The following is a 27996-nucleotide window of genomic DNA, read 5'->3' on the forward strand; positions in this document are numbered from 1 at the left end:
TATTTCAACAGAAAAGAAAAGCACTGAGAAAACTAATGCATGCAAGTACCCATTCAAAAGGGTTATTAAGTCCTTGATGTATTAAAAGCACTTCATGCACATCATGCCAATGCTCAACAAATAAGTTCAGCTAAACTCAGAATACCAAAATAAGACAAAGACAATACTGTACACAAGACTTTAGACAATAAAGATAAACATTCATATCTGACAGTAAATATATTCACTATACAAATATATGAATAAAACTAAGAATTCAAGTACAATATATCAAAGCACTGACCTCCTTTGTGATTTTCAAATGAACAAGTAAAGATGCAAGTTCACACTCCTCAGAGTAAGCATTCTTCAAAGGTATGCTTCTAAAGCCCTCTCGTATACAAGTAACCTGAAACAACATATTCAAAACCCTTTCAATATGAAATGATGCAAGTTATACTGAATGCTTCATGATAAACAACTGAAGAATACCATATACTGTATTTTTACTTCAAATTTTCACAAAACATGTTCTCAAAAGCACGGAGTGTTGAATATATTCATTCTTACCGGGTAAGTAGCTTGTCCAATCTGGTTGTGCTCACCAAACATATCCTCATCATAAACAACAAAACGTATGAGAGCACAATCAGGGTTATAGACTGTGTACATCAAAGTCTTTCGCCACATTGGATTTAGGCCATTGTCACCTGCATATATGAAGATGAGAAAATGAACTTCAAAATAAGGAGTACAAACTTCAAACATATGGTTTAAAAATTCTGAATACAAAACTTTGCTTACTTTCACAAAGTCTGAGCCTCAAGTCTTGTGTTACATTTTTATATATTCAATGAGCACTACACCTTGTGTTATTGTACTGAAACATCACTTGCCCTATAAGCCTTTCTGGTACCCTAACCTTTTTTAATACCCATTTAACTGTTTGCCTTGGTACTATCATATGCCTTCTAAAGATCCAAAAGTAGGTGAAATAATCCCTTCCTCTACAGATGGTACTTTTCCTGCAGTTACCTCATTAAAAATTTTTTTCTGGGATACAACCTAAGTGACAACTTAATTTAACTTATTTTTCTAAGCATCTTTAAAATTTTTCACAGCAAACTCAAGTAATCCCATGGGCAGACCTATAAAAGGTTGGATTTCAGCTTAATGGCATGGTTAAACAATATTAACCCTTTAACGCCTACTGGACGTATTTTACGTCGACAAAAATTGCCTGTCGGGTGCCGAGTGGACGTAAAATACGTCGACTACAAAAAGTCTTTTTAAATATTCGCGGAAAAATTCTTATAGGCCTAGTTTGCGAAATATTTTAAATCACGCGCCATGAGGGATGCTGGGAGTTCACGGATCACGCTGTTGTTTTGTTTACAAGCGTGACCCAGCTGTGCAAGCGCGAATTTCTTTCTTCTCGCACTAGAAAGCATCAGCGACGCATTGTCACAGAGCGATTTCTTGACGCGTTCATGTTTTGCCGAACTTGTGCAAGTGTTAGCGTGTTTGTGACGCAATAGGACATACGCAGAGATGTCCCAACATCGTCAGGACTCTGAAAGGCGCGTGCTGCCTGTCGGTAGTGAGCGTGTGAGACGCGTTTTAGACTTGGATGCTGGAGAGGGACCAAGCACCCAAGGTGATCCATCTTATGAGTGCCATGTTGTACGGCCACGTCTGGCCGAAAGTGACCGTGGGCCCCAAAGACCGTACCCTGTGCCTTTTACGACCCCTAGGAAACATCGGGGTGTCCTGAGAGGCATTCGTAAATATTTGGGAGGCCTCCAACAAAAGGACATTGATGGATACTTGTTGGAGCTCGATCGAGAGCAGGTGAAAAGTCCTCATTTTGATGGCACTTGGTCATCCAGTGACGAGGACATCACGCCTGATGTCAGGGACAATGAATATTTTCCCCCAATGTCCGTGAGAGAGCCAGAGCATGAAAGTGAACTCGAGTTCAGTGGTTTCAGTGCTTATGAGGGAGAGTCTGAGGAGGAGGCGGCACCGATTGTGGCTGGTGGGGACGAGACAGAAAGTGATGGTGAAAGTGAGGGAGATGGGCCGGGGGGCGGCGAAGTCGTGCACGTGCACGTAGAAGGTCACAACGTCGCAGCAGCCTAAGTGAAGGCCGTTCGTCCGAAAGTGATGAGGGGTGGTTTTAGGGCCCCACCCCACCTAACATGCACCCATTCACGGCAGTACCTGGACTGACTGTCCCTGTGCCTCTCACTGCACTGGGGTTCATTCAGCTCTTCCTTACATGGGAATTGCTGGAATAACTCGTTGCAGGGACAGCAGATTACGCTCGGTACTGCAGACGACGTTGTCGTATCGATGGCGGGGCTGCAACCTCACGGACATGGCGCATTTTTTTGGGGCTCCACATTTTCTTTGTAATGATGCCTGCTGCCGACGTCAGGCAATACTGAAAGCGGAATTTTTTTTCAAGTACACCCAATGTGCCCAGCATTATGCCCCGTGATAGTTTCCTGGTGTTGGACATGTATTTCAACGCCTTCAACCGAAGGGCCATATCCTGGAATAACCCATATCGCCTCATCTTAGTCCGCCCAGTGTTGGACAACATTTGTGAACGGTGCCAGTTTCTTGTGGTTCCTTCCAAGAACCTTTCTTTGGATGAGGGGATGATGCCGTACAAAGGACGTCTAAGCATAAAAGTGTACAACCCCAAGAAGCCAAAGAAATATGGTGTGAAGTTATTTTTTATTAAGGAATCCAACACTGGATACGTCGTTGACTTTGTGTATTCCAGGGTCTTCTCCACACTGCGTGACACTGTCTTCGGTCTTGTGGATCGTTTCCGTAACCAGGGATACCACCTGTTTATGGATAATTATTATAACTCAGTATCCCTGGCCCAGGAACTGTATGAAGCAGGTGTGCACGTCAGTGGTACCCCTCAGTTGGTGCATGGGGCCCCGAATGTCCTCAAGAGGTTCGCTAGCCACCCGCAACATCTGGCAAGAGGAGAGACAGAGTGGAGGCAGAAGGGAGATGTCTTCGTCATCTGTTGGAAGGGGGTCCAACTCGTGCCTATGATTACGACCAGTCATGAGCCCATCCAAGAAGAGGTCGTTAGCAACAGAAGACACGTCGGCAGGGCCGAGTTACATATGAGGAGTTTCGTGTCCAGCGGCCTACTGTCATCGGGCACTACAATAGGCACATGGGAGGAGTTGATCTCTTTGATCAACTCACCCAGTATTATCCCTTCGCCAGGAGAACCAGGAGGTGGACACAGAAGCTCCTCAAATACCTCCTTCAGTTGGCCCTCCAGAATGCCTACATCCTCTACTGTGGGTACAATTCGGACACCCGGAGGTTGTCCCACATCCAGTTTCTCGAGGTGGCCGGGAATGCCCTCATAAACTTCAATCCTGAGGAGTGGTCTTCCAACACCGGTCCCCTGCCCCAAGCTCCAGATCTGCCCTGAGAGGATAGGGCAAATGTCGCTAGGAGGGCAACCTCGGTCGTCCTGCTCCTGCCGACACCGCCCCTGCCCTTGATGATACCGCCCCTGCTGTCGCTGTCCCTGCTGCCGCCCTCCCTCACATTCCAATGTCCCATCAGGTAGTGGACCCTGTGTGTCGGCTGCCTGCAGGGGATCACACACTGGAGCCCCTAGAAGGGTGTAAGCAGAAACGGTGCCGGGTGTGCCATATGAATGGCAGAAGAGACACCCAGTTCGTCTATCGCACCTGCAAGGTAGCACTTTGCAGGACCGGGGAGTGTGACCGCAAATACCACGCTGCGGTTATATATCAGAGTGCGCCTACCCGAGGGACACTGGAGGGCGCAGAGGACTGCCGAAGGGCGGCCCATCTGCAGTAAGGGCGCGCGTCTCCCTCCTCCACCTGTACCTCGACATGTATAGAGGAAAATAATGCAAGACTCTTCTATGGAGGAGGGAGAAAACAAGAATAGAACAAAAAGTCAGGATTACGAGTGAGTACAGTATTCTGCATTGATTTTATATTTAATTTTATATTTATTACAAGTTTTTATATATCTATATTTATTGGTGTTTTGTATATTTCGTTTTATGCAAGAAAAAGTCTTTCACCTGCACCAAAATAAAAAAAAATATATATGTGTCTGTGTGTATGTATGTGTATGTGTGTATATATATATATATATATATATATATATATATATATATATATATATATATATATATATTTTTTTTTTTTTTTATAAATATATATCGACCATTTAGGGATAGAAATATCATGACTGAGACATATATGCGTCTTCAGTTCAAATATATATATATAGGCCTTTATATATATATAATTATATAGGTGGTCCTAAGGTCCCTTTTTTTTTTTTTTCTTGGTAATGCAAAAATCTTACATTCTAGTGATATTCAATCATTTACCTTTTCATTTTGCAACAAATTGGAAAGTCTCTGAGCACAATATTTCAATTTATGGTGAATTTTTGAAATTCTTTATCCTTTGTTTTTGAAAAAATTTTTCCTTCAAATTATTATGTTGTTAGCTTCAACCCGTTATTCCAGTAAACTACCTAGGATTTAGGGGTAAGCAAAAACTCTGCTGAAAATCCGAATGTTTGGAAGAAATTCAAATTTTCACTTTGTCATAATTTTTGCGTCTGTCTTTGAGGTTAATTTTCAAGTAGGTTTAATCTTGTTTACATAAATTTTATACATGAAAATGTGCACAAAAAATCTTACATTCTAGTGATATTCAATACAAACAAAATAATTCAATATTTCAATTTATGATGTTGAAAAAGCTTTTATCAGTTTTGAAATATTTTCATATAAATTTTCAGCTGATAAGTTTTATACATGAAAATGTGCACAATTTCATGTAGAATACAACACAAAATAATTCATGGTTGTAGCTTTTAAGTTTTGAAATATTTTCATATAAATCAGGATAAGTGCCAAAATTTCAATGGTAGAAAATTGCCATTGTAAGCTAAAGATCTTACATTCTAGTGACATTCAATCATTTACCTTCATTTTGCAACAAACGAGAAGTCTCTAGCACAATATTTCGATTTATGGTGAATTTTTTAAAAACTTTTTCCTTACGTCCAACGCATAACTCTGCTGAAAATCTCAGAAATTCTTTAGTCACTTTGTCGTAATTTTTGCACCGTTTTCTATTAGCCATTACATAAAGTTTTATAGATGAAAATGTGTGCAATTTCATGTAGAATACAACAAAAAAAACAACTCATGGTTGTAGCTTTTATCAGCTTTGAAATATTTTCATATAAATCACGATGTGCCAAAATTTCAACCTTCGGTCAACTTTGACTCAACCGAAATGGTAGAAAAATGCAATAGTAAGCTAAAACTCATACATTCTAGTGATATTTAATCATTTAACTTCATTTTGCAACGAACAAGAAGTCTCTAGCGCAATATTTCGATTTATGGTGAATTTTTGGAAAAACTTTTTCCTTACGTCCACGCGTGCTGACTCTGCTGAAAAATCTCTGAAATTCTTTAGTCACTATGTTGTAGTTTTTGCACCATTTTCTATTAGCCATTACATAAAGTTTTATACATGAAAATGTGTGCAATTTCATGTAGAATACAACAAAAAATAACTTATGGTTGTAGCTTTTATCAGTTTTGAAATATTTTCATATAAATCATGGTAAGTGCCGAAATTTCAACCTTCGGTCAACTTTGACTCAACCGAAATGGTTGAAAACTGCAGTTGTAAGCTAAAACTCTTACATTCTAATAATATTCAATCATTTACCTTCATTTTGCAACAAACGGGAAGTCTCTAGCACAATATTTCCATTTATGGTGAATTAAAAAAAAAAAAAAAAAAATTTTTTTTACGTCCGCGAGTTATGAATTCATGCATCATTTTGTGATATTTTCTCTGTGTTGCTTTGATAATTTTACACTTTGTTATATACCAAAATCATCGCAATTTAGTGTGCAATACAAAGAAAAAAAATAACTCATTAGCTTTAACCGTTTTGCTCATAGCACAATTTGTATACAATTATATATGAAATTTTTTTTCACGGTCATATATTCCAATATTTACCGTATTTGACGGCGTATAAGACACACTTTTTTAACAAGAAAAAAAATGGCCTAAAAAATCCCCCTGCGTCCTATGTACATAATGTAGGCTCAAAATTTAAGAATTTTGGCAGAAATTATACATGAAACGTCATGTAGATGTTGTAGCCTTGCCTAACATTCAGTGTTATCCTAATAACCTATTAAAAACACAAAGTTTATTATAATTATTTATCATTATCACACTTACCATCACCGCAATTACTACTGCTAGTATTATAATCAATATCTAAATTGTTATCGTTATTTTCATTAAAATGTGTTAATATCATTATCGTCGTCTACAGTGCATCGCCGCATTCCACATTTACAGACTTACAGTACGTGTGCTGCCACCTGTTGGTGATTATCTCGAGAGCTTTACGGATAACAAGGCTTCGTTCAGTTGGTAGTTGGCAATTCCTGCTAACATTCTCTTTACGCATAACAACATGGCTTCGATCAATTGGTGGTTGACAATTCCTGCTACCATTCTCTTTAGGCATAATAAACAAGGCTTCGTTGAGTTGATACTTCGTAACTCGTGCTAGCATTCTCTTTTAAGAATAATAACATGGCTTTGTTCAGTTTACAAATGAATGTGTTGCAATCTATTGGTAAACCTATGTGGTAGCTTTCAGCAGCAGACGAAACATTCGATCGTAGTAAATGGCTGATTGTATAATACATATTTTGATAAATATAAATATGGTAAATAACTTCTTTATTAATGTTTTTGTTGATTCTGTTGGTAAGAAACAATATGCATATGATAACTTAATACTACAGTTTTTACTTACCAAAATCATATGAGCATAAGCTAGGAAACCTTATTTTTTTTCCCTCAATGTCCTGCTGAAATTGGGGTGCGTCCTATGCAGACATGCGTCTTATAAGCCATCAAATACGGTATATATGATAATGATATTTTTTTTCATTTCTGATGGTTGCATACTAAACTTCAGGCAATGACAAAAAAGGAGCCAAAAATGAACTCTTAACCTTAAAAACTAAGCTTGCTGTGATTTTTTGAAAAAAACTTTCTTTCCGCTTTGGCGCTAACTCTCAAACACAGCCGGCATACTGCAGACACTTGTAAATAGAGGCTCGGCGTTTAAGGGTTAACAGAGGCGTCGATAACTGCTTATCAGCGCCAATATCCACTTATCAGTGCCAATGAGCGCCAAAAACTATCGATTTCTGGTTATTGGCAGTTTTCGGTTATCGTCACGCCATCGAGAATGGAACCCCTGCTGATAACCGGGGAATGCTGTATCAGCATCTTTATTGCATTTAATGCAAGGATCCAACTTATTTCACCATATATACCGGATTAATAAAATTTGTGGAATGAAAACCTGACCTACTGATCAAGAGAGATTTTTATGATAATTCTAAAAACGTTCTACAGCACTTCTGGAATCAAAGAAAGGTATAAATTTTTGTGGTCAAATATTTTAAATAATTTTAACTGCTGAGCAACTGCAGGCAAGCTGCAAAAGATACATTATTGGATAAAGAAAACTAGCATGCTCTATCAAATGATATTGCTGCAAATCCTACACCAGATAAAGATTTGAATACATCTCTATAAACTGTGTAATGTAAGCCTTTACATCTTATAAGTTATATTTCCTTTAGCTAATGATGTTCAGGGGTAAAGTACTATAGGCATAATTTTGGAATAGATAATACATATTCATATGAATACATACATTACACATCATCCTGGATCTGAAGTGAATATAGAGCTAACCACACTAGCAAAGAAGATCATTGCTTTGCCTATACCTGGTACTACTGCTTGGGGGAATATAACAGTTCTTAATAGCCAGCTTTTGCAGTACTAGGTCACTTATAATTTTGAATTTGATAAATTAAATAAGATTTTAACTTATTTTACATAATTTCATTCTAAATTTGGTTAATTTGAATCCACATCATTTGCTTAGTTGGGGTATCAGCAATGCTCATTACTTTTATCAAAGCCTTTCACTCCTTGGTGGGCTGAGAAAATTCTGGTCACGTCACATAAGGACAAACCAAGAAAAGTACTGTATCATGATACTTCTCACTTTACCCAAACCAAACCTAGAGCATGCTTAGAGAAATCTACCCTTTCCACAAAGGCTGACTCTGTAGAACTTTGACTAAAAGAGTCACAAGTGTGCTTCATTTGACTTTCCTGTCAGACGAATGGTAATCACTTCCCAGATATGAAAGGGTTTTTGCTACATCCCTGACCTGCCATCATGCGATGCTCTTCCCTAACATATACATAATTTTTATAGGCTTCCTGGGTTAACTGTTATTTGCATTGTTGGCCCAAAAATTCCCATACCAGTTTTTACGCATTGGCTACTAAACATATTCGTTTTACTTTCATATGCTGCTGTTACCCTTTGAGATTCAGAGGATGATTATACACATCATCCATTTTTCAACCTGAGATTCTGAAGTTGTCATCAAATGATATTTTAATATATTTGCAGAAATTGCAAAAAAGGTCACAATGACAAAATTTATATTTGACACATATGGAGGCTTCTTGTTGTTAAGGTCTCATATATATTATGATTTATGACAAATTTGTATAAAAATTGACATAAATCATACTGCTCAATACTCAACTATAGCTTACATTTTTTAAAATGCAGTTTATGGTGTCATAAATGGCTCAAATAGTAATGAATTTCATGTTAGTGGGAAGAAAACTTATACTTTTACACTGTGTAAACAGAAATTGGATATCTCTTTTCTTCAGTTTATTGTTAATTTTCAAACAAAAGTAACACAAATTTTACCATTTCAGCTAACTTTTACTCATGATATAATTTTTTTTTACTTTATGGTATTTCTAAGCATATCAGGATAGAGATAAACTGTCTAGCTTTAAAATTGCAACAAATTAATTCAAGTAGCACAAAGTATAACCTTACACTGAGTGATCAAGAAAATTATTGCGAAGCAGTTTTGCTCAGCCAGTTAAGGGTGTGTTCTATTACAAATGTTAACACCCCACCCCCCAACAAATTCTCAAAGGGTTAAATTAAAAATCCATGAAATTTTAAATCCTTAAAATCTACAAGTTTTTAATTCACAAAAATCTTTGTGTTGCCTAAACAAAAATTTAATAAGGCTCCAGATACCTAAAATACTTACGAATAGATTTGGTGGTATACTTTGGAGCACAATCATAGTCACTTCCAATAATTTCTACTTCCACTAATGGAGATATGTACCCTCTTCCAGATTTAGTCAAGTGTCTTGCCCCTAATATCTGCAAATGAAGAACATACAACAATTAACAAAAAAGGGTAGTGAAGCATATGCTACATGTCAGTTCAATAATGACTGGTTTCCTCGCTACTTTTTTGCAAACCACCTGTTATTCCTAGTAGTACTGGAGATTTTCACTTTCCATCTTTACATAAGGGTCACCAAGCTCTTCAAAAGTGACATTCACTACTGGTTATTCTCTCATGTGAACATCCTCATTTCATATTTATACTTTTCATTCTGAAGTAGTTTCAAAATACTTCCTCACCTGTGCTAGTGTTTCTTTTCAACTTAAGTTTCTTTACTTCAATCTTTAATATACTTTTATATAAGAACAAATATGAAAATTTAACATGTCATATTAAAACAAATATGAACAAACTTAAATATCAGGGATGAATGAAGAAGAGTAAACATCCTTGTTGGTATGAAGACACCAGAGTATCTTGGGAAGTACAAGCACCAATTACTACATAATTACGCTAGGTGCCTCAAAAACATACTGTAAGGCAATAAAGTACAGTATATAGCATGGATGTACTAGACACACATTCCTAGCCACTCAAAAACACTTAACGTACAAGAGCCCTTTAATACTGTAGAGCACTTTCTTGCAATATGAAAAATTTTAAATTGATTCTTATTTTTCATAACTCAACAAACCTTCGGTCTTAAGGCTAAATTCTCTGGCACTAGCTGGAGTCCAGTTAAAAGCAACAAAAGGAGCTGATGGCAACTGGCATCAGCCAATAGGGGAGGAGGAGGAAGCTACGCGACCTGCTTTACCCCCACTACACATCATCAACTCAGTTACCTTCTAGCCCAGAAAAAAATGAGGGGTGGCTTGAGGTGGTCCATGTCCGTATACGTTAAGACCAAAAGTTTGTTAGTTATGACAAATACAAATTGATTTAAAATTTGTCATTTGTTTATATACAGAACAAACCTTGGTCTTAATGTAAGGATGACTTACTCTTGGAGGGAGGATAAGAAAGTCTTAGAACCAACTGGAGGTTCAGACCACCTGGGCTCACTTCCTGACCATAGGAAGAACATAGGAAAGAGTAAAAGCCTCTGATCTGCTGAACATACGCTACTGAACAGCCAGATATCTGGGCTAATAGAAAATGAAGTCTATATCTTGATGAGGGTAAAGAAGTGTCGGAGACAACAAAACTTACGTTAGCCACCCATGTGTTTGTTGCCATTTCCCCTCTCCCCTTGTAAGAGAGAGGAATGGGACTTACTTCCATAAAGAATTTGTCCTGTGTAGGAACAAACATATAAAACTTCACAGAAAGGAAGCTTGCTCACCTGCATCTAACCAGTTCCAGCATATGATGGAATTATTCTCTCTACTGCCTGCCGGTAGATAAGAAAAAGAAAGAGAAGGGAAGATGACCAGTCATCTCATTCACTCTCACTTTCATCTCCAACATCATAAAAAGACACTTACTGTTCTTGCCAGGGGCACTGGATGAGCTACACAACTTGTTGAGCAGCCACCACTGCACCCAAGGAAAAAGTGTCCAAGGACCTGTGGGCAATGTCCCACAGATAAAAGGATATGAAGGTGGTCTGGCGAATCACTTTATGTAACCAAAAGGAGATAGTCTTCTTGGACACTTCTTCCTTGTTCCGGCCTGTGCAAACAAAAAGTCTCCGGCTATCAAGTCTGAGATGCCAAATCCTTTTTAGACAGCTACACAGTGCCTTGACGGGGCATAACAACATTTCATCTGGGTCATCACCAACAAAATCCAGGAGAGAGGGGATCAAGGACAACTCGAATCTGTCATCATGAATAAGGGATTTTGAGTCTTAGCTACGAATTCTGGGACAAATTCGAAGGCTACAGAACTCCAACCCCTCGTATGTTTAAAATCAAAAGACAGTCCATGTAGTTCGCTGACCCTCTTTGAAGAAGCCAAGACCGATAAGAAAACCGTCTTGAGGGTTAAATATCTGTCTGTTGAGCCTCGCAAGGGTTCATATGGAGGGCAAGTAAGACTGCTAAGCACCATGGTTAGGTCCCAATTTGGAAGTTTTAAATCTTTTGAGGAACAGGACTGCTCGAAACTCTTGAGAAGCATAGAAACCTCCCATGATAAAGAGAGATCTACATCTTTTAAATGAAGAACTAGTCCTATAACCAGTCAGTAACCCTTGATGGCTGAAATCGAGAGTAATTTCTCCCTATGGAGAAAGATGAGGAAGTCCACTACTTGTTGAATAGAAGTTCTGACAGGAGAGAAACCCCGTTGACAACATCAGTCACAGTAGACTGCCCATTTTCCTTAATACATGGCGGTAGATGATCTTCTGAGGTAGCCCTACATTTCCGTCACTGCTCTGTGAGAAAAGCCTTTTGCTCACAAGAGATACTCGAGTCTCCAGCCGTGAAGAGATAGGGACCCTACCGATCAGTGAAACCCCTCTTTATGTGGTTGGCAAAGAAGGTTGTAAACATGGAGGAATCTCTCTCGGAGCTTCGGTCAACAAGGTTAGAAGATCAGGAAACCAATCTACATGTGGCCACATGGGAGCCACTAGGGTCATCCTGAGGTTCTGGGAGATCATCACTCTGCTGATCACTTGACAGATTAGGCAAAAGGGAGGAAAGGCATATGCTTCCAGGTTATCCCAGGGATGATGAAGGGTGTCCTCTGCCACGGCCCAGGGATCTGGAATGAACTGAACAAAATAACCTCTAGTTTTCTGCTGAACCTTGTTGCAAAAAGGTCTACCATGGGCCTTCCCCACAGATGGAATAGCCTTTCCTTCCCCAGTACCTAAACCCGATGACTCAGCTCGTCTGCCACGACGTTCCTCTTGCCTGGGATGTATCTGGTTGAGAGGACTACTAAATGGGAGCCAGCCCACCGGTGTAACTGTGCAGTCAATTTGTGAAGATGACGGGACACTAGCCCCTCTGTTTGCAGACAAGAGCTGCCACTGTAGTGTTGTTGGACATGAGTACCATGGAGTGCCCTATCACCCTTTTTTGGAATTCCTGATGTTCTAGGAAGGGTGCCTTTAGCTCCAGGATGTTGATATGAAGCTGTTTCTCTTGGGGACCACACAGTCCTGATGTTAGGAGATCTTCCAAGGGCATTCCCCAACCTTTGTATGAAGCGTCCGAAGACAGGAGGATTTCCAAAGGGGGAGAGTGAAGAGACACTCCTATGGTCAGGTTCTCATCATCTAGCCACCATGCTAAGTATTACTTTACCTCTTTCAATAGAGGAACAAGAAGCATGCGGAAATCCCTCTAAGGGGACCAAAATTCCTTCAGTCTCCACTGAGCGAGCAAAGGTGAAGATGACCGGGAAGAACCAGTTTTTCTAAGGATGCCAAGTAACTTAGGATGACCTGCCACTGACAAGCTGGATGCTTCTTTTTGAACAGGAAGAACTGGGCTATGCTCCTGAACTTGACTATTCACTGATCTGATGGAAACAACTTTGCCGCTGTCTTGTCTACAATCGTGCCCAGGTAAAAAAGGATCCTCTAACTAGGCGAAAGATTCGTCATCTCCAGATCTATCACAATGCCTATGCTGTGACAAAATTGGAGTGGACAATCTCTGTCCTGAATCAGCTTTACCCGAGAACTTGCGAATCCCATGAGAATGAGCCCAAGTTGAGACTAGGGTGAACACTTGTAAACACCTGTGGGGCTGCTGATAGGCCGAAGCAAATTGGTAGACTCTCTCTCCAAGGCTGAAGCAAAGAAACTTCATGGATGACTGGTGAATTTGAATCCGTGAGTAAGCATCCTTCAGGTCTATAGTCAGCATAAAGTTGTCCTTCCTGATGGCTGCAAGGACTGTGCATGGGGTTTCCATCTTGAATTGAAACTTCCTGATCAAAAGGTTGAGAGTCGACAGGTCTATTACTGGTCTTTCCAAATCGCCCACTGCCTTGGGAACCAGAAAGATGCAACTGTAGAAACCTGGAGAAGGGTCTTGAATTATCTCCACAGCCCCCATTACCATCATTTTCTTCACTTCCTCTTGGAGAGCTAGAAGCTTCGGTGATCCTGGAGCATATGTTGATTGGTGAAGGAGAACCTTGGAGAGGGGAGGAGGAAACTCGAAGGGTAGTAGATATCCCATCTGTAGAACATCTACTAGCCAGGTCTGCACTCCATACTGCTGCCAAGCTGCCCAGTGGTTCAACAGACACTCCCCCCCACCCCCACTGAAGGCAGCGTGTGGGGAGGGGAAAAGTTAAGTATACCTTAGTTTAACCAGACCACTGAGCTGATTAACAGCTCTCCTAGGGCTGGCCTGAAGGATTAGACTTATTTTATGTGGCTAAGAACCAATTGGTTACCTAGCAACGGGACCTACAGCTTATTGTGGAATCCGAACCACATTATAGTGAGAAATGAATTTCTATCACCAGAAATAAATTCCTCTAATTTTTCATTGGCTGGCCGGAGCCTCGAACTCTGGCCTAGCCGGGTGCTAGCCGAAAACCACCAACTCATCCAACGAGTAACTAGTGGGGAGGGGAGCCCACTCTATCGTCTACCTCCTCTAGCTCTACCTCTGCCTCCTCTTCCGGGCCTGGAAGAACGGGGCTGAAAGGGCCACTTCTGAGTGGTCTTGGTTTGAGGTGACAAAGGTTGTTGACCTCTGTGTGGTACTGCAGTACTTTGAGGTCTCTTAGGTGACATATAAGAACTAGACTGAGGTCTTTGTTTAGAAGTACCAGCAAGATAAATGCCAGACAATTTTGTGGCAGCTTGATGTACAAGACAATCATTATTGCCTGCTCTATGCCTGTCAATTGCAGAGTCAAGCTGATCCTTGGGGAAAAGAGACATGGAGGTCAAGATATTCTCATTCTGTAAGGCTAGAATGGAATCTGTACTGATGAATTTCTAAACTTTAGAAAGAGTGGCATCTCTTTTTTTTTAGTAGCAAATTGGCCCACACATTACCTGTTAAGTGAACCATGTAAGAAATCAGTGTTGCCCATTGTAGAGGAGGAGATCTGAGCCACTGTTGTTGCCCATAAGTCAAGATATGAGGCGGCCTGGAAAGCTGATGAAAAGGTTGATTCCAAGGCAACTGCCTCTTGGTGAGTGAAGGATGGACTCTCTGCTTTAATTTGGTCTAATGTAATGCCAACGCCTAAATGAACCGGGTCTGGGTTAACTTGTTTAGGCTGTAAGGAAACCTTGGAGGCTGCACAAAAGCATCTACATCTAGGGAATGGCAAAGGAAGTAGCTCAAAGGCTCTACTGCTGGAATGGAGTGAACCATCCCTTCTGGAGACGAGAGAATTTCCTTGGCTAAGAATGAAATCAGCATGCTTAGAGCATGGTAATGCCTGAAGTGTGATCTGATGAGGTAGCCACTGTTTCTTTAACTAGGTCGTCACAACCACAAATAAGTTCAACAACCTTAGCACAAGTAGTCATAAACTCTTGATGATCCGCATCTTCAACCTCCAGGCACGTGAATCATGGTCTGGTCTGTCAGCCGAGCCAGGGGGAGATGGAATTTCATTATTTACCACTGGAGCATAGGCTCATTCAGGTCCCAGGACCTTCTTGGGGGCCTGTAGACCTACATAACAGGGAGTAGTCTTGTCCTGAATCCAATCCCGCCTGCAGGAACAGAAGCAAGAACTACCATGAGTAGATGCATGTTTTGATCGGTTGCATGGCCATGCAGAGCTGTTGACTCTAGAAAAGCAGCCACGGCCATGAAATCAGGAATGTGGACTATGGTCACGGACGTTCGTTGGTCTGTCGTTCTGTCGTTCCTTGAGGCATGAATGCAGCTGTTGGCTGGGCTGACATTCCTTGAGGATTGGTCGTGGTCTTATGCTGAGCTGTCGTTCTGTGTAGAATGGTTACGGGTGAGAGATCAAGAGTATGGACAATCATGGTTGCACGTTGGGCTGCTGTGATGTGAAGGAAGGCCGTGGCCGTGTGACCTAGAGTCATGGCCATGTGAGCAAGAGTGCAGCTCACTATTTCTCTCAACAAAAATTAGACTTGAGAGGGAGGAAGGTCTCTATCCTGAGAAAGTTGCTTTGCGAGTGACTTCTTAACTGGAGCATTAAGATCCTTCTTACAGACTTGGTGGACAATCAATTCCTATTCAGTGTAACAGGAAGGCTGTGGATCCTGGTTCTAAAGCAGGAGAGAAATGGACGTGCACTACATTGACAGTTCAACCGTGCAAAGATGAAGGAATGGGAACAACACAGACGTGCTTGGACAGCTGAGCATCAGGTGAAGGAGATGAAGAGTGGTCCAAAGACTGCTTGCGAAACTTCTTCCTAGGAGAGACTATGACATCCTTCTTCCTCCATCATCTGACAGGGATGGGCAAAACAGAAGACGAAGAAGAGAATGAAGAAGAGGCAGGAGAAGACGAAGACGAAGATGAAGAAGACAAGGATGAGGAAGGTGATTTGCAACGTCTCTTCTTGAATATTGGAAGCTCAACACAGCCATACTTCTTGAGAAACACATCTTCAACTCTGACAAAGAGAGTCTGGACGAAAAAGTCGGAGGAAGTAGACATAGGAGACTTAAGGGAGGATGTCGACAGACCCTGCCTGGAAGGAGATGGCACGGAGATAGGTCTTGGGAGAGCTGTTGACAGATGGGATGACGTCACGGAGACCGTAGCATTAGAAACAACCCTGAGGAGAGCCTTTGTAAGTAGCGATGACATCACCGAAAAAGAAGATCCGGAAACTGTCATGGTGGGAGTTGCTGTGGTACGAGATGACATGCAGTGAGACAAAAGGCCTAGCGATGCCCAACACTCAGACATTTTCTGTGCACCTTCTCCTGAAAAAACTGTACTAGAGGGAGCTGCCTCCTCCCTCAATGGTGGGGGGGGAAGAACAGGGGTAGCAACATTACAAATATAACCTCCCAAACCCTCCTCTGAATCTTCTAAGGATGAAACCAAAGAAGAATGAGAGGGAGAATAATCTTCATGAGAAGAAGCAGCAATGAAAGGAGACTTTGGTGAGGAAGAGGCTGAACAAGAAGGAATAGGAAAGCTGGCCATTCAAAGAGATGAGAAGCCTTCTCAAGACAGAGTCATTGATTTCCTCTTATACTGCCTCTTATTAGTAAAATCTCTTCCATTGCTCAGGAAACCAGACAATACACAGAAGGGTTACTAATGTTGCAAACATTAGATCTGCATCTACTACAAGTGGGGTGAGGGTCAGCAGGCAAAGAAGATAAGTAAAGGGCTCACCTGAAACATGGATTTGCATTTGGGAAACGCAAGTAAAACACAGAGCGAAAGCACACAAAATACATGCACACACACAAAAACAGAACGCTGTATGCGTATGCAGGCAGAAAGTGCAAAATAACCAGCTTCTTGTGAAAGATGGGCACCTTCTCCCCTGTTGGCTGACGCCAGTTGCCACCAACTCCTGTTGTTTTTAACCGGACTCCATCTAGCAGAGAATTTATCCTTATGTTAAGACCAAGGTTTATTTCGTATATGAAAAAACTGTAGCCTCTCAACTTGTTAGATGTTTAGGGGCCTGACTTTCTGATTATTAACAAACTGTGATGAGTAACACAAACCCTATAGCACAAACAACACTTGAACATTCAAGAAACTGTGCTGCTACCAGTTCTTACAAAGGGATTTCTAAATTAACTTGAACTGTGCCTTACACATTACACTTGAGGGATCCATCTACAAAATACAAATAATCTAAAAAGGCAGATTTGAAATATGCTATCATAATAGTGTTTAATAAGTTGAAGGGGTACTGTAGAGAGATGATTAAGCTATAAAGGAAGCAAGATTATTTAATGAAGAAAAATTAAGTAAAAACAGGGAAAAAATCACTCCACAATCACCCACGCACTAGCACATGCTCCAGAGCACCTGTGTTGTGGACAATTAAGTATATAACTGTACATACACTTATGAGCCTGTAGTGTTTGTCAAAAGCACTACTTCTAACTTATTAACATTTTTTATAAAAGTTTCTTTTCAAATTTCAAATCACACCCACCCTTAGAGACCACTTGCTTTGTCCTGGACATGTGACTGTAGAAAGAAAGAAAGAAAGAGTGCCTGTGCCTCTTTGAATCCTTTCATTAATAAAAAGGTGTTAGTCCTCCTTGGGAACATCAAGACCATCTTCTATTCTGACTGTTTCTTTAGTTTTAATTCTCAGTAATGTTTAATATTCTCTTGTGCTCTATTATGATGTGTGTGATAATCATATTAGACCCAACTACACTTGTAAAGAAATAAATCACGCACAGCACAAAAAAGAGAAGAGAAAACAAGAGATTCCATGCTAAGAAACACACATATGTACAACTTATAATGCACACAAAGCAATTATTGGCTTAAAAGCAAGGTATCACCTAACACATCATGAAACATGACTTTGTTTACTGCTTTTTATTAGCTGATATGAATACATCTTCAGTTTAATGGCATATGGTAGAAGGTGCATGGGTGGGCAAGCACTTGTATTTTTTGTAAGCTTCCTCACTACATGCAGATACATCACTGTAGTTTCTGCTTTTTAATGGCTAATAGGCATATGCCTCATAAACATATTTTTCACTAATTGGCTACATCCAAAAAATTAAAATGCACTCAAAATCAAAGTGTGTTTTCCCTCTTTGTACAGCTATGCATGATCAGATGCTTTTGAACTGTTCATGAGTGTACCCCAAGCACATGGCTTTCATTGCAATGCCTGCAGCATTCAGGTCCTGGTAGTGATGTGTATGGTGCTGTGCATTTTTGTGTGGCCCCACCTTATCCTAAGAGAGCAATGAAGGCACTGACCCTTCAAAAGAAACTAGAAATCATCAGGAGAATCGAGGCAGGATGGTCTACATTACGTATCGTGGATGAATACGGCGTTGCAGGGTCAACCTAGCATAATATCAAGACTTCCCAGGACAAGCGAAGCAGCACACAATGGACTTCACGAAGAAGTTTTTGAAAAGTCCAGTATCATAAGCAACAAGGGCAGAGCACAAAAGTAAGAAAAAAAAAAATTTTATTTGTAAGATACATTTTTCTTATGATGTATTTTCAAGAGTGTTTGGGGAAAATGAAAGAGAGGGGGGTTTGCTTTTGTACTGTATATGCAAGATGTATTTTAAAGATTTTTAGGCAAAATGAAAAAAATTTTTTTTTTGCATTTTTCTGTGAATGATGTATTTTACAGTTTGTGTTGTATAATGGGTTTGGGAAAACTGGAAAAGAAAGTGATAATGTATACCCCGCAGTGTAACCCACTGCATTGCGTGTCGCATATAAGAAAAAAAAGGGATACCTTTTTTAACTGTTTTTAAACAGTATTTATTGTTACAAGTATAGTTAAATACTCTAGCTACTTGCCTTTCACATCAATTTTTCAGTTTAAAGTGTCATGGTTGTAGTTTATAAGCATATTGAGTGTTCACCTCCATGTGGTATTGACAAGGTAGTGGGAATAAGGGTATTGAGCTAACACTGAATACCCATAAAATTTTTTACTTGCCCTTACCCAGATTTTGCCCTTATCTAATAAGGCCTTAGCTCTATTAATCAGGATAATTGAGAGATTACTTTAGTATGTGTTATACAATACAATTTAACACCACTAGTAAGTATACTTCTGTTGTTCCAGCTTAAATTCCGTTGTTACTGGTTACAAAGTTACAGGAAAGCTGCTAGCCAATCAGGACTTCCCAAAGTCTAATATCAGTGAATTTCTACAACAATGGATGTAAATACAAACGAATTACTAAACAGCACATACCCATATACACATACATTCATATAGGCAGTCACCAGTTTACGGCAGGGGTTCCGTTCCTGGCTGAGCGCTGCTAACCGAAATTCAGTGATAATAGCGCTGATAAACCGCTTAACAACGCTGCTAACCAGATATCGGTGCCGATAACCGGTTATCAGCGCCGTTATCAGCACCGATAAGCAGCTTACCAAAGCCGATAAGCAGCTTACCAAAGCTGATAAGCCACTAACTGACGCCGATAAACCGCTCTGGCACCGAAAATCTGGTTAACAGCGTTGCTGGCCAAGCGCCATAACACCGAAATACTGTTAACCGATGCCACCGGTAAGCAGGGACTGCCTGTAACTGCAAAGACAGCTGGAACACTACCAAGTGTCAAGCCCAGAAAACTACTGACACTTAAAATTAACTTTGAATTCACAAACTTACCAACATTCAGACTAGAGAATAAACATGCATAACATAAGAGGGCAAAATTACATGAATCACAGATTACAACAGCCAATAAATGAAGGGCAAGAAAGAACAATATTATAATTATAGCTCAGGAAGAATAAATAACTCAAAAAATTATGATAATACAAATTTCCAGCTGAACAAGATCGCAGCTGTGATTCAAATACCAGACATGCAGATAATAAAGTCCATAACTGGGAGGTGTTCATGGACCCAGATGCATACTCAAAGAGGTGAAAATGAAGGATTTTCAGGGAGATGTCTGTAAATTACTACCAAAGCACATGTAGCTAACATAACCAACAGGTTTTTATGTTGATATAATTACCATTTACATTACTTTTACTATTTTTTAGTTATACTTCCACAAATTACAAACATTCACCTTTGAAATGACAGCAAAATAACAAAAATACCGTAATAAAATAATCTCTTTTATATGATAATTTCTTGCAGTTTTGCATGACAAAAATGAATATATGTTATTTCTGGTAATTATTTTTTTAAGGCTAGCTACCGAAATTTATCTACCTAACCCAACTCATCATTTACACTTATTTTTGTTGTTTTTAATATACAGTACTTTGATTAAGCCTAAGTACAACTATTCTACTTCAAATTGATGTAAAAATCAGGTTCCTATCGCATGTTAAATTTATAAGGACCAAGCTTGAAAGTAGTCACCAAGAAAGTTTGTTATCTAGGATAGACATGATCTGACAAGGTGATGAAAACACCAGCGAGTCAAACTTCTACACCGTCATAGGGCTCAACCCAAAGTTGGGTATGCCAGGTAAAAATGGGAAATAATATAGTTAAAAGTAGTTAGATAGCTAAGTTGGAAGAGATAAAAGAGAACAGAAGACAGATGTAAAGTATAATACAGACACAGAAGATCCACAGAACGGTGGAAACATCTGAAGTGCTGTTTATATTGCTTGGAATAAGAGGAAGCTTGGGATACTTTATGAATGATATGGTAATAAAAGAAGAAAGGATTCTTATAAAATGTTAAAGAATTGGGGTCACAAATGCCAAGCACCTGCAAAGGGGGGGTGGGGAAAGGAAGATGCTAAACAAGAGGAAAATAATGCATTGAATTTCACTCTGAATACAGTATTTGGAAAAAGGAACATTCTCATCTGTGCTTAGTGTCATTATGCTTCTAACCTTAATATTGAGATTCAATGGTATTATATTCTTGAGTGTATCAACATCTGCTGGATCATAATCTTCATGGTTCTGGAAATCTGGTCGTAGAATATAACCACATTTGCCATTTTGTAAAAACCGTCCCTCATTTATCTGCATGGCTTTATCTGAAAACATCACAAAATATCATAAATATAATCTAATAATATAATAATGAGTAAAAATCAAGCACTAGTTGATTTTACAATAAGCTCAATACTATAAAATTATTAAGTAAGCATTACTTTGATGACAAAATTTTGTCTAATAATAACGAACCAACATATGCTAGAGCTTTTCACTTCAGTACTTAATTGAGCATTTAAACAAGAAGAAACCACACAATCCACAAGTTTGAGTGTAAACACCTTATATTATCCATTTCAAATTTTGCCCAGGGGTCACAGTACTGCCTCCAACCAAAGGGGAGGGAGGAAGGACCTTGGTATTAGGCAATGATTTTTATTCTGTGCAACATAAACTTTCTTCTTTATTTCCTACATACAACTCTTTGTTTAACTAAATACATTTCATGGGATGAAACAAAGATAATGAATGGTAAGAAATATGTTTAAAATAAATATAAAAGCGATAAAATTAATGGAAGGATGACATTTCAAAAATAAATTTTCAGCTATATACCTCTGACTCTGTACTAAAAGGAGCACTGATCTTCCAAAATATTGTAAAAATTTATGATTGTTAAAGATATGGTTTTAATTGAACACAATATCTTGTACACAAGAAGAAAGAAATTATTCCTACCGCCAATGATTAAAATGACAACTCAAAGAGACACTTACCTCCCGTCTGATAGTTCACTGATACCATCTGACACCCGTAATTCCACATAGGAATTGGATTATAATTTGAAGAATCTAACCGCGTTGCTTTGGGATACACTCTACTAAAGCCAACCTGTAAGAAGAAAGAAAATGTATCTCAAACTGGACTGACTCATAAGACTATAATACAGTACATACTGTACCCAGGTTACAAATGAAATCCATTCCCAAGTACAGTAATCCCTCAATTATTCTGATTGCCATTATCCGGAACTCAACATTATCCAACAAACCCGAACCAGGGATCAAGGCCCCAAAGATACAGTATATGATATATATAAATTTCAAAATATTTGCAAAAACTGCCCTTTGATGGCTGGCAATGCTGCACAGCCTCAAGAAAATGTTGGTAACACTGCCTACACTTGGATTGATCGAGAAAGGGTTTTCGGGGTGGGAGAGGCCTCAAGAAGTTTCCATGGGGGTGGGGGGATGGGATGTTTGGATGGCTTGGCGCCATCGGAGAGTAAAGGCAATAAGGCTGGATAGAGGAAGGCTCAGAGGTACTGTTTTGGAAGATGGGTGGAGATGGGAAGCAGTTTCTATGGCTGGGAGGGGGTGGGGATGCAGTGTTGGATGGGTGAAGAGGGCTAGGTAGACTGACTAGACAGATTTTGTTTGGCTTTGTGTTTTTATGTTTATGATATAGTAATTCATTTTATTAAAGGTTATGAACAGTACAGAGAGAGAGAGAGAGAGAGAGAGAGCAATAACCGAGGTATAATTACAACGAAGCCTAAGTACAGTAACACACACACACTCCTTCACTTTTGCTTATATTTTATGCTAAAGTATTCTTGTTTATATTTTTACGGTATTTTCTCATTTTTTTATTCTTTCAAACCAAGAGAGAGAGAGAGAGAGAGAGAGAGAGAGAGAGAGAGAGAGAGAGAGAGAGAGAGAGAGAGAGAGAGAGAGAGAGAGAGAGATCATCATCATACGTCCTAATTCTGCCGCGTGGGTAAACTTGCTATAGCGTGTTTTGTGTCTTGCCTAATATGAAATTCGCATTTTAAATATTTTTATGGTGATTAGAGATGAAATTTCAACAGTGATAAAGTATTCTCTTGTGTACTGTTATGATGTGTGTGATAATCATGCCCGAGTCAACTAAACTTGTAATGAAGTAGGGTTCATTAAAAAAAAAAAAAAAAAAAAAAAAAAAAAGTCAATATAGACGCAGTACACTCTTCTTCCGTGGTGTGGGTAAACTTGCTACAGCGTGTTTTGTGTTGTCTTGCCTACATATATATTCGCATTTTAAATATTTTTATGGTGATTAGAGATGAAATATCAACATTGATCAAATACTCTCTCTTGTGTACTGTTATGGTAAGTGTGATGATCATACTTGAGAGTCAACTAAACTTGTAATGGGATAGGGTACATTAAATTATGCAAAGTGAAAAAAATAAATGGTAACACGTGATACACTAATGAGCTAATGAACAAACTCACGAACGTACAGAGCAAAAGATTTAGCTTTCGCGACTGCTATTGGCTCAAGTCATGAAACTTCATGTTCATCTCTTGTTTCTTGTTATTGACTGATACAGATATGTCATCAGTTTAGGAGCGATCGTATAAGGTACGTGGGTGGACAAGTACTATGTCATTGTTGTTTTATTTTGAATGGCTGACAGACATAGCGTCATAAACATATCGTATGCTAATTGGCTACATCCAAAAAGCGTCGGTGCACTTGGTAACATAGATCATTCTCCCTTTGTGTGCTTGATCAGTTGCATGCTTGAATTTATTTCAAGTGGACTGCATTCAATATGCATATTATGGAGCATATGGCATTCCTTGCAGTGCCTGTAGCATTGCAGGTCGTCATGCTTGTGTTGTGCTGCTGATTGTGTGTATTGGCCACACCTCGTCCTAAGAGGGCAAGGAAGGTGTTGATCCTTAAACAAAACTTGGAAGTTGTTGAGAAGATGGAGCAAGGCTCGACCCGGTCATGTATAATGGAGGAGTCTGGCACTGCCTGGTCAACCCTACATGATATCAAGGCTTCACAAGACAAGCTGAAGAAATATGCAAAGGAATTCATCGAGAAGATGGCCAGGAGTAAAGCCGCATGGTCATGGCAAAGGCCATTATGATGACATAGATCAGTCTAACTTGATGTGGTTTCAGCAACAATGGGCTGCTGGTGGGAATAATTGAGGTGTTGAGTTGAAAGGTGCTGCTTCAAAGTTTGCAGACTTGCATAACATTGCAGACTTTAGAGCATCTGAAGGTTGGCTGTCCCAGTTCAAAATTTTTACATGGGATTACGAACAAGAAAACTAAGGCAAAGCTTTGGATGCTTCCAAAGAGGGAATAGATGAATTTTGCCAATCACTGCAAGACTTGATGAAGAAAAGAGGCACTGTTTTAGGGCAGATCTACAATGCCGACAAAACTGGTCTATTCTATTGCTCCCTATCCACTAACACTTTGGCTGATGAGAAGAAGAATTTACCCGGTAGAAAGCTTTCCAAGCAACGTGTTTCTGCTTTATGTGCAAATACTACTGATGGGCATTGCTGCATACCAGTGGTAGTTGGACATGTAAAGCAACCATGTGTCTTGCACTGGTTGATGGATAGGTTCTCGGTGATTTGGTATCATTCGCGAAGGCTTGGTTCACCACCATGATCATTTCTGATTGGTTCCATAATCATTTTTGTAACGAGGTTATTTGTCATCAGACACAGGACCTTGGCATTACTAGACATCAGGTGAAGGCTTTGCTTCTCATGGACAATGTGCCTGCGCATCCTAACAGCCTACTTGGTTGGTGATGAAGGTCGTTTCAGGGTCATGTTTTTGCCCCCCTAATATGACTGCACTCATTCAACCAATGGACCAGGATGTTACTGTTGCAATGAGACAGCTACCGGAGGAAGTTCCTGGAGGAGGTAATGGTAGTATTGGAGGGCAAGGAGAAGCAACAAGGCTTGGATACATGGGGCCAACAGGCAATGGAGAATTTCTGAAGAATTTGTTGAAGTCTGCTATCTACAACTTCGCTGATGCTTGGAAGAACATCGTTGTAGAGACTCTCAACCATGCCCAGAAATGTATTCTGAATGGAGAAGAGGCCATGATGGACTTCCAGGGGTTCAAAGTTGAGGACTTCCATACCACACTCACGACTGGAGGTGGTGATGTCCCCAAGGATAATGTACAGGAGTGGCTGGATAATGATGGTGGCAACTTGGCTACCAGCTCCTCTCTGACAACGAGACAGCTGCTGCAGTTACCTGGTGAAGATGAAGAGGCTGACGAAAATGATGAAGATGAAGACGAAGACTCTATTTCATGACTCCCCTCATACAAGCAAATACGAATGGCCTTCAATATAGCTATTGAGATACTGGAGAACCCCAACTTTGACACCTAGACTTTCCCAGGGCCTTGTATTTGGCTGCACAGCTACGAGGGTTACGAAGGCTTGTTACTGCCAAGCAGAATCATCATTTATATCGTCAATGTACCCTCAACAGCTTCTTCAAATCCTGAACCCCCATGCACCCAAGCCCATCACTCGCCATCCACTTCTTCGGTAACTCAGTCCTTTAGCTTAGCACCACAGCCAAGTATGTCTTCTGCCTTCATCAACATGCTGGACTCCTTCAGCCAAGAATCATGTGTTGCTTCCCCACTACAATGGCCCTGACCCTCTAGATACTGTACCTCTTCGCCTCTTCCAATCAATTCATGTTTCCCAAGAGTCACAGGAGGCAGAGGAAGATGATGCCAGTGTCGACGACTCTGTCAAGGAGGAGGAGGAGGAGGAGGAGGAGGAGGAGGACCCTCTAGGTACTGTACCTCTTCGCTTCTTCCAACCAATTCATGTTTCCCAAGAGTCACAGGAGGCAGAGGAAGATGATGCCAGTGTCGATACGACTCTGTCAAGGGAGGAGGAGGAGGAGGAGGAGGAGGAGGAGGAGGAGGAGGAGGAGGAGGAGGAGGAGGAGGAGGAGGAGGAGGAGGAGGAGGAGGAGGAGGAGGAGGAGGAGGAGGAGGAGGAGGAGGAGGAGGAGGAGGAGGAGGAGGAGGAGGAGGAGGAGGAGGAGGAGGAGGAGGAGGAGGAGACTCACAAGTTTTTAAAATGTCCAGCCATCTTAAGGAAGAAAGTCAGGACAAAGAGGTAAGTGAGAGAGTAAAAGTATTTTCATAATGTTATTAGAATTTTGTAAATTATCTTATTGTGTACAAGAGAAAAAGGGGTTTACTTTTATGTGAATAATACAATGTATTTTACAGTAAATGAGAAATGTGTAGCCTACCAAACTACATGTTGAGTAACAAGAGAAAAGAAGAGAGTTGCTTTTTTTTGGCTTTAAGTATAATTTATGCAGTTTATTTTGTTATACAAATATAGGAAAATAAGGTTGATAATTGCTTTTTACATAAACTTTTCAGTTTAATGTGTGATGACTGTTGTTTTTAAGCATACTAGCTGACAACCCGGCATGGCCAGGAAAACTCTGGATGACAACCGATAAATCTCTCTCTCTCTCACTTTTTCCCTCTTTCTCCTCCCTAACACAACTCTATTCTCTCTCTCTCTCTCTCTCTCACTTTTCCCTCTTTCTCCTCCCTAACACCCTCTCTACTCTCTCTCTCTCTTTTTTCTCTTAATCTCTCTCTCTCCAACTCTCCCTGTCTCTTGCCCTCTTTCTTCTCCCTAACACCCCCTCTACTCTCTCTCTCACTTCCTCTCCTTCTCACTTCCTCTCTCTCTCTCTCTCCAACCATCCCTGTCTCTTTCCCTCTTTCTTCTCCCTAACACCACTTCTACTCTCTCTCTCTCTCTCTCTCATTTCCTTTCCCTCTTTCTTTCTCTCACTCTCTCTCTCCAACCATCCCTGTCTCTTGCCCTCTTTCTTCTCCCTAACACCCCCTCTACTCTCTCTCTCTCTCTCAATTCCTTTATCTCTCATTCTCTCTCTGTCACCCCCTTCCCAACCCCCAACCCCCTTGGTGCCAGTGATGTCTTACCCCCACAGTATTCTTTTCCAGATAGTAAGTCAGATGTACCAAAATTAGGTATGATAAATTCGTAAAGTTACTGAGTCTACAGGCATAACCAGCCCCGTTTCACTGGCAGAACCAGCACCATTTCAGGAAAGCCCTTCTACCCCCATCCGCTTTGGTGCCCTTTAGCTCTAGTTATGTCTTACCACCACAGTGTTCCTTTCACGCTAGTAAGTCATATGTATACCAAGTTTGGTTGACATTGCTCAATGCATTTCAGTGTACAGTATGTGGAACATACATACAAATATATACATACATCCATTTTTATATACAGGCAGTCCCTGGTTTACGACAGGGGTTTCGTTTTTACGCCACATCGTAAACCGAAAATCGTTGTAAACAGAAAACTTGTTGAAAATCGTCAAAAATCCTAAGAAAACCTTACTTTTAATGCCTTGGGTGTATTGAAAACAATGTAAACTGCATTTTTATCGAGTTTTTCATAAAATCAACTGCAAATTTTGATTATTCTGCCATTTTGGAGCCATATTTCTTCCGTTGGATTGGTGTACGACGATCGTAAACCCCGGAACATGCGTCGTAAACCGGGAAATAATTTCTGACGAATATACTTGAAAAGTGTCATAACCTTCGAACGCTTAAGCCAGACTTGTCGTAAACCAGGGACTGCCTGTATATAAATTTAGTGTTTACAGCTGCAAATGAAAAATGTGTAACCTGCTGAACTCCAGTACATGTCACATATGAGAAAAAAAGAAAGGGGTTGCTTTTCTTTTTTAAGGGTACTTATGGAGTTTATTTTGTTACAAATATGACAAATTTTTTATTAATTTATATTTTTCATAGCCAACAAACCTAGGTCTTACTTGTTTATAAGCATATTGTGTTTATGGCTGCAAATGAAAAATGTGTAGCCTACCAAACTAAGTGTTACATAAGAGAGAAAAGTTTTTTTTTAAGTGTATTTATGGAGTTTATTTTATTTAATATATGGGAAAATATGGTAGACAATTGCTTTTTGCATAAAGTTTTCAGTTTAAAGTTTGATGGTTTTTATTTATAAGCATATTTGGTGTTTACCGCTATGTGGTACTGACAATGTTAGGTGAGGAAGGGTAGGGAGTTGCCTTGCACAGCCCTAGATTTTTTTACTTGCCCTTATCTGAATTTTAATATTATCCAACGGGCCACTGGCTCTATTAATCTGGATAATTTAGTCAAGTTCATGCGCAAGACAGACCAAGTACATATGGTCCATACATATTACGCTCAAACATCTTAATAATAATAATAATAATAATAATAATAATAATAATAATAATAATAATAATAATAATAATAATGAAGAACACAATCAGGAAAGAAT

At 39.9% G+C, this 27996-nt stretch overlaps 1 protein-coding gene across 5 annotated transcripts in view; it reads right to left on the minus strand.

Moving 5' to 3' along the window:
• sl (small wing phospholipase C gamma 1) overlaps window positions 1-27996 on the minus strand; it is a 271971-nt gene that overhangs the window by 19005 nt on the left and 224970 nt on the right. For all 5 annotated transcript variants that reach the window (XM_067093297.1, XM_067093291.1, XM_067093306.1 and 2 more), the window contains 5 exons: window positions 21591-21705; window positions 20767-20915; window positions 9245-9362; window positions 550-689; window positions 284-388 (listed from right to left, as the gene is read on the minus strand). In XM_067093297.1, coding sequence (XP_066949398.1) covers window positions 284-388; window positions 550-689; window positions 9245-9362; window positions 20767-20915; window positions 21591-21705 — 627 coding nt within the window. The remainder of the gene's footprint in view (window positions 1-283; window positions 389-549; window positions 690-9244; window positions 9363-20766; window positions 20916-21590; window positions 21706-27996) is intronic.

Source organism: Macrobrachium rosenbergii, chromosome 4 (assembly GCF_040412425.1).
Source record: "Macrobrachium rosenbergii isolate ZJJX-2024 chromosome 4, ASM4041242v1, whole genome shotgun sequence".
NCBI classification, from domain to species: Eukaryota; Metazoa; Arthropoda; class Malacostraca; order Decapoda; family Palaemonidae; genus Macrobrachium; species Macrobrachium rosenbergii.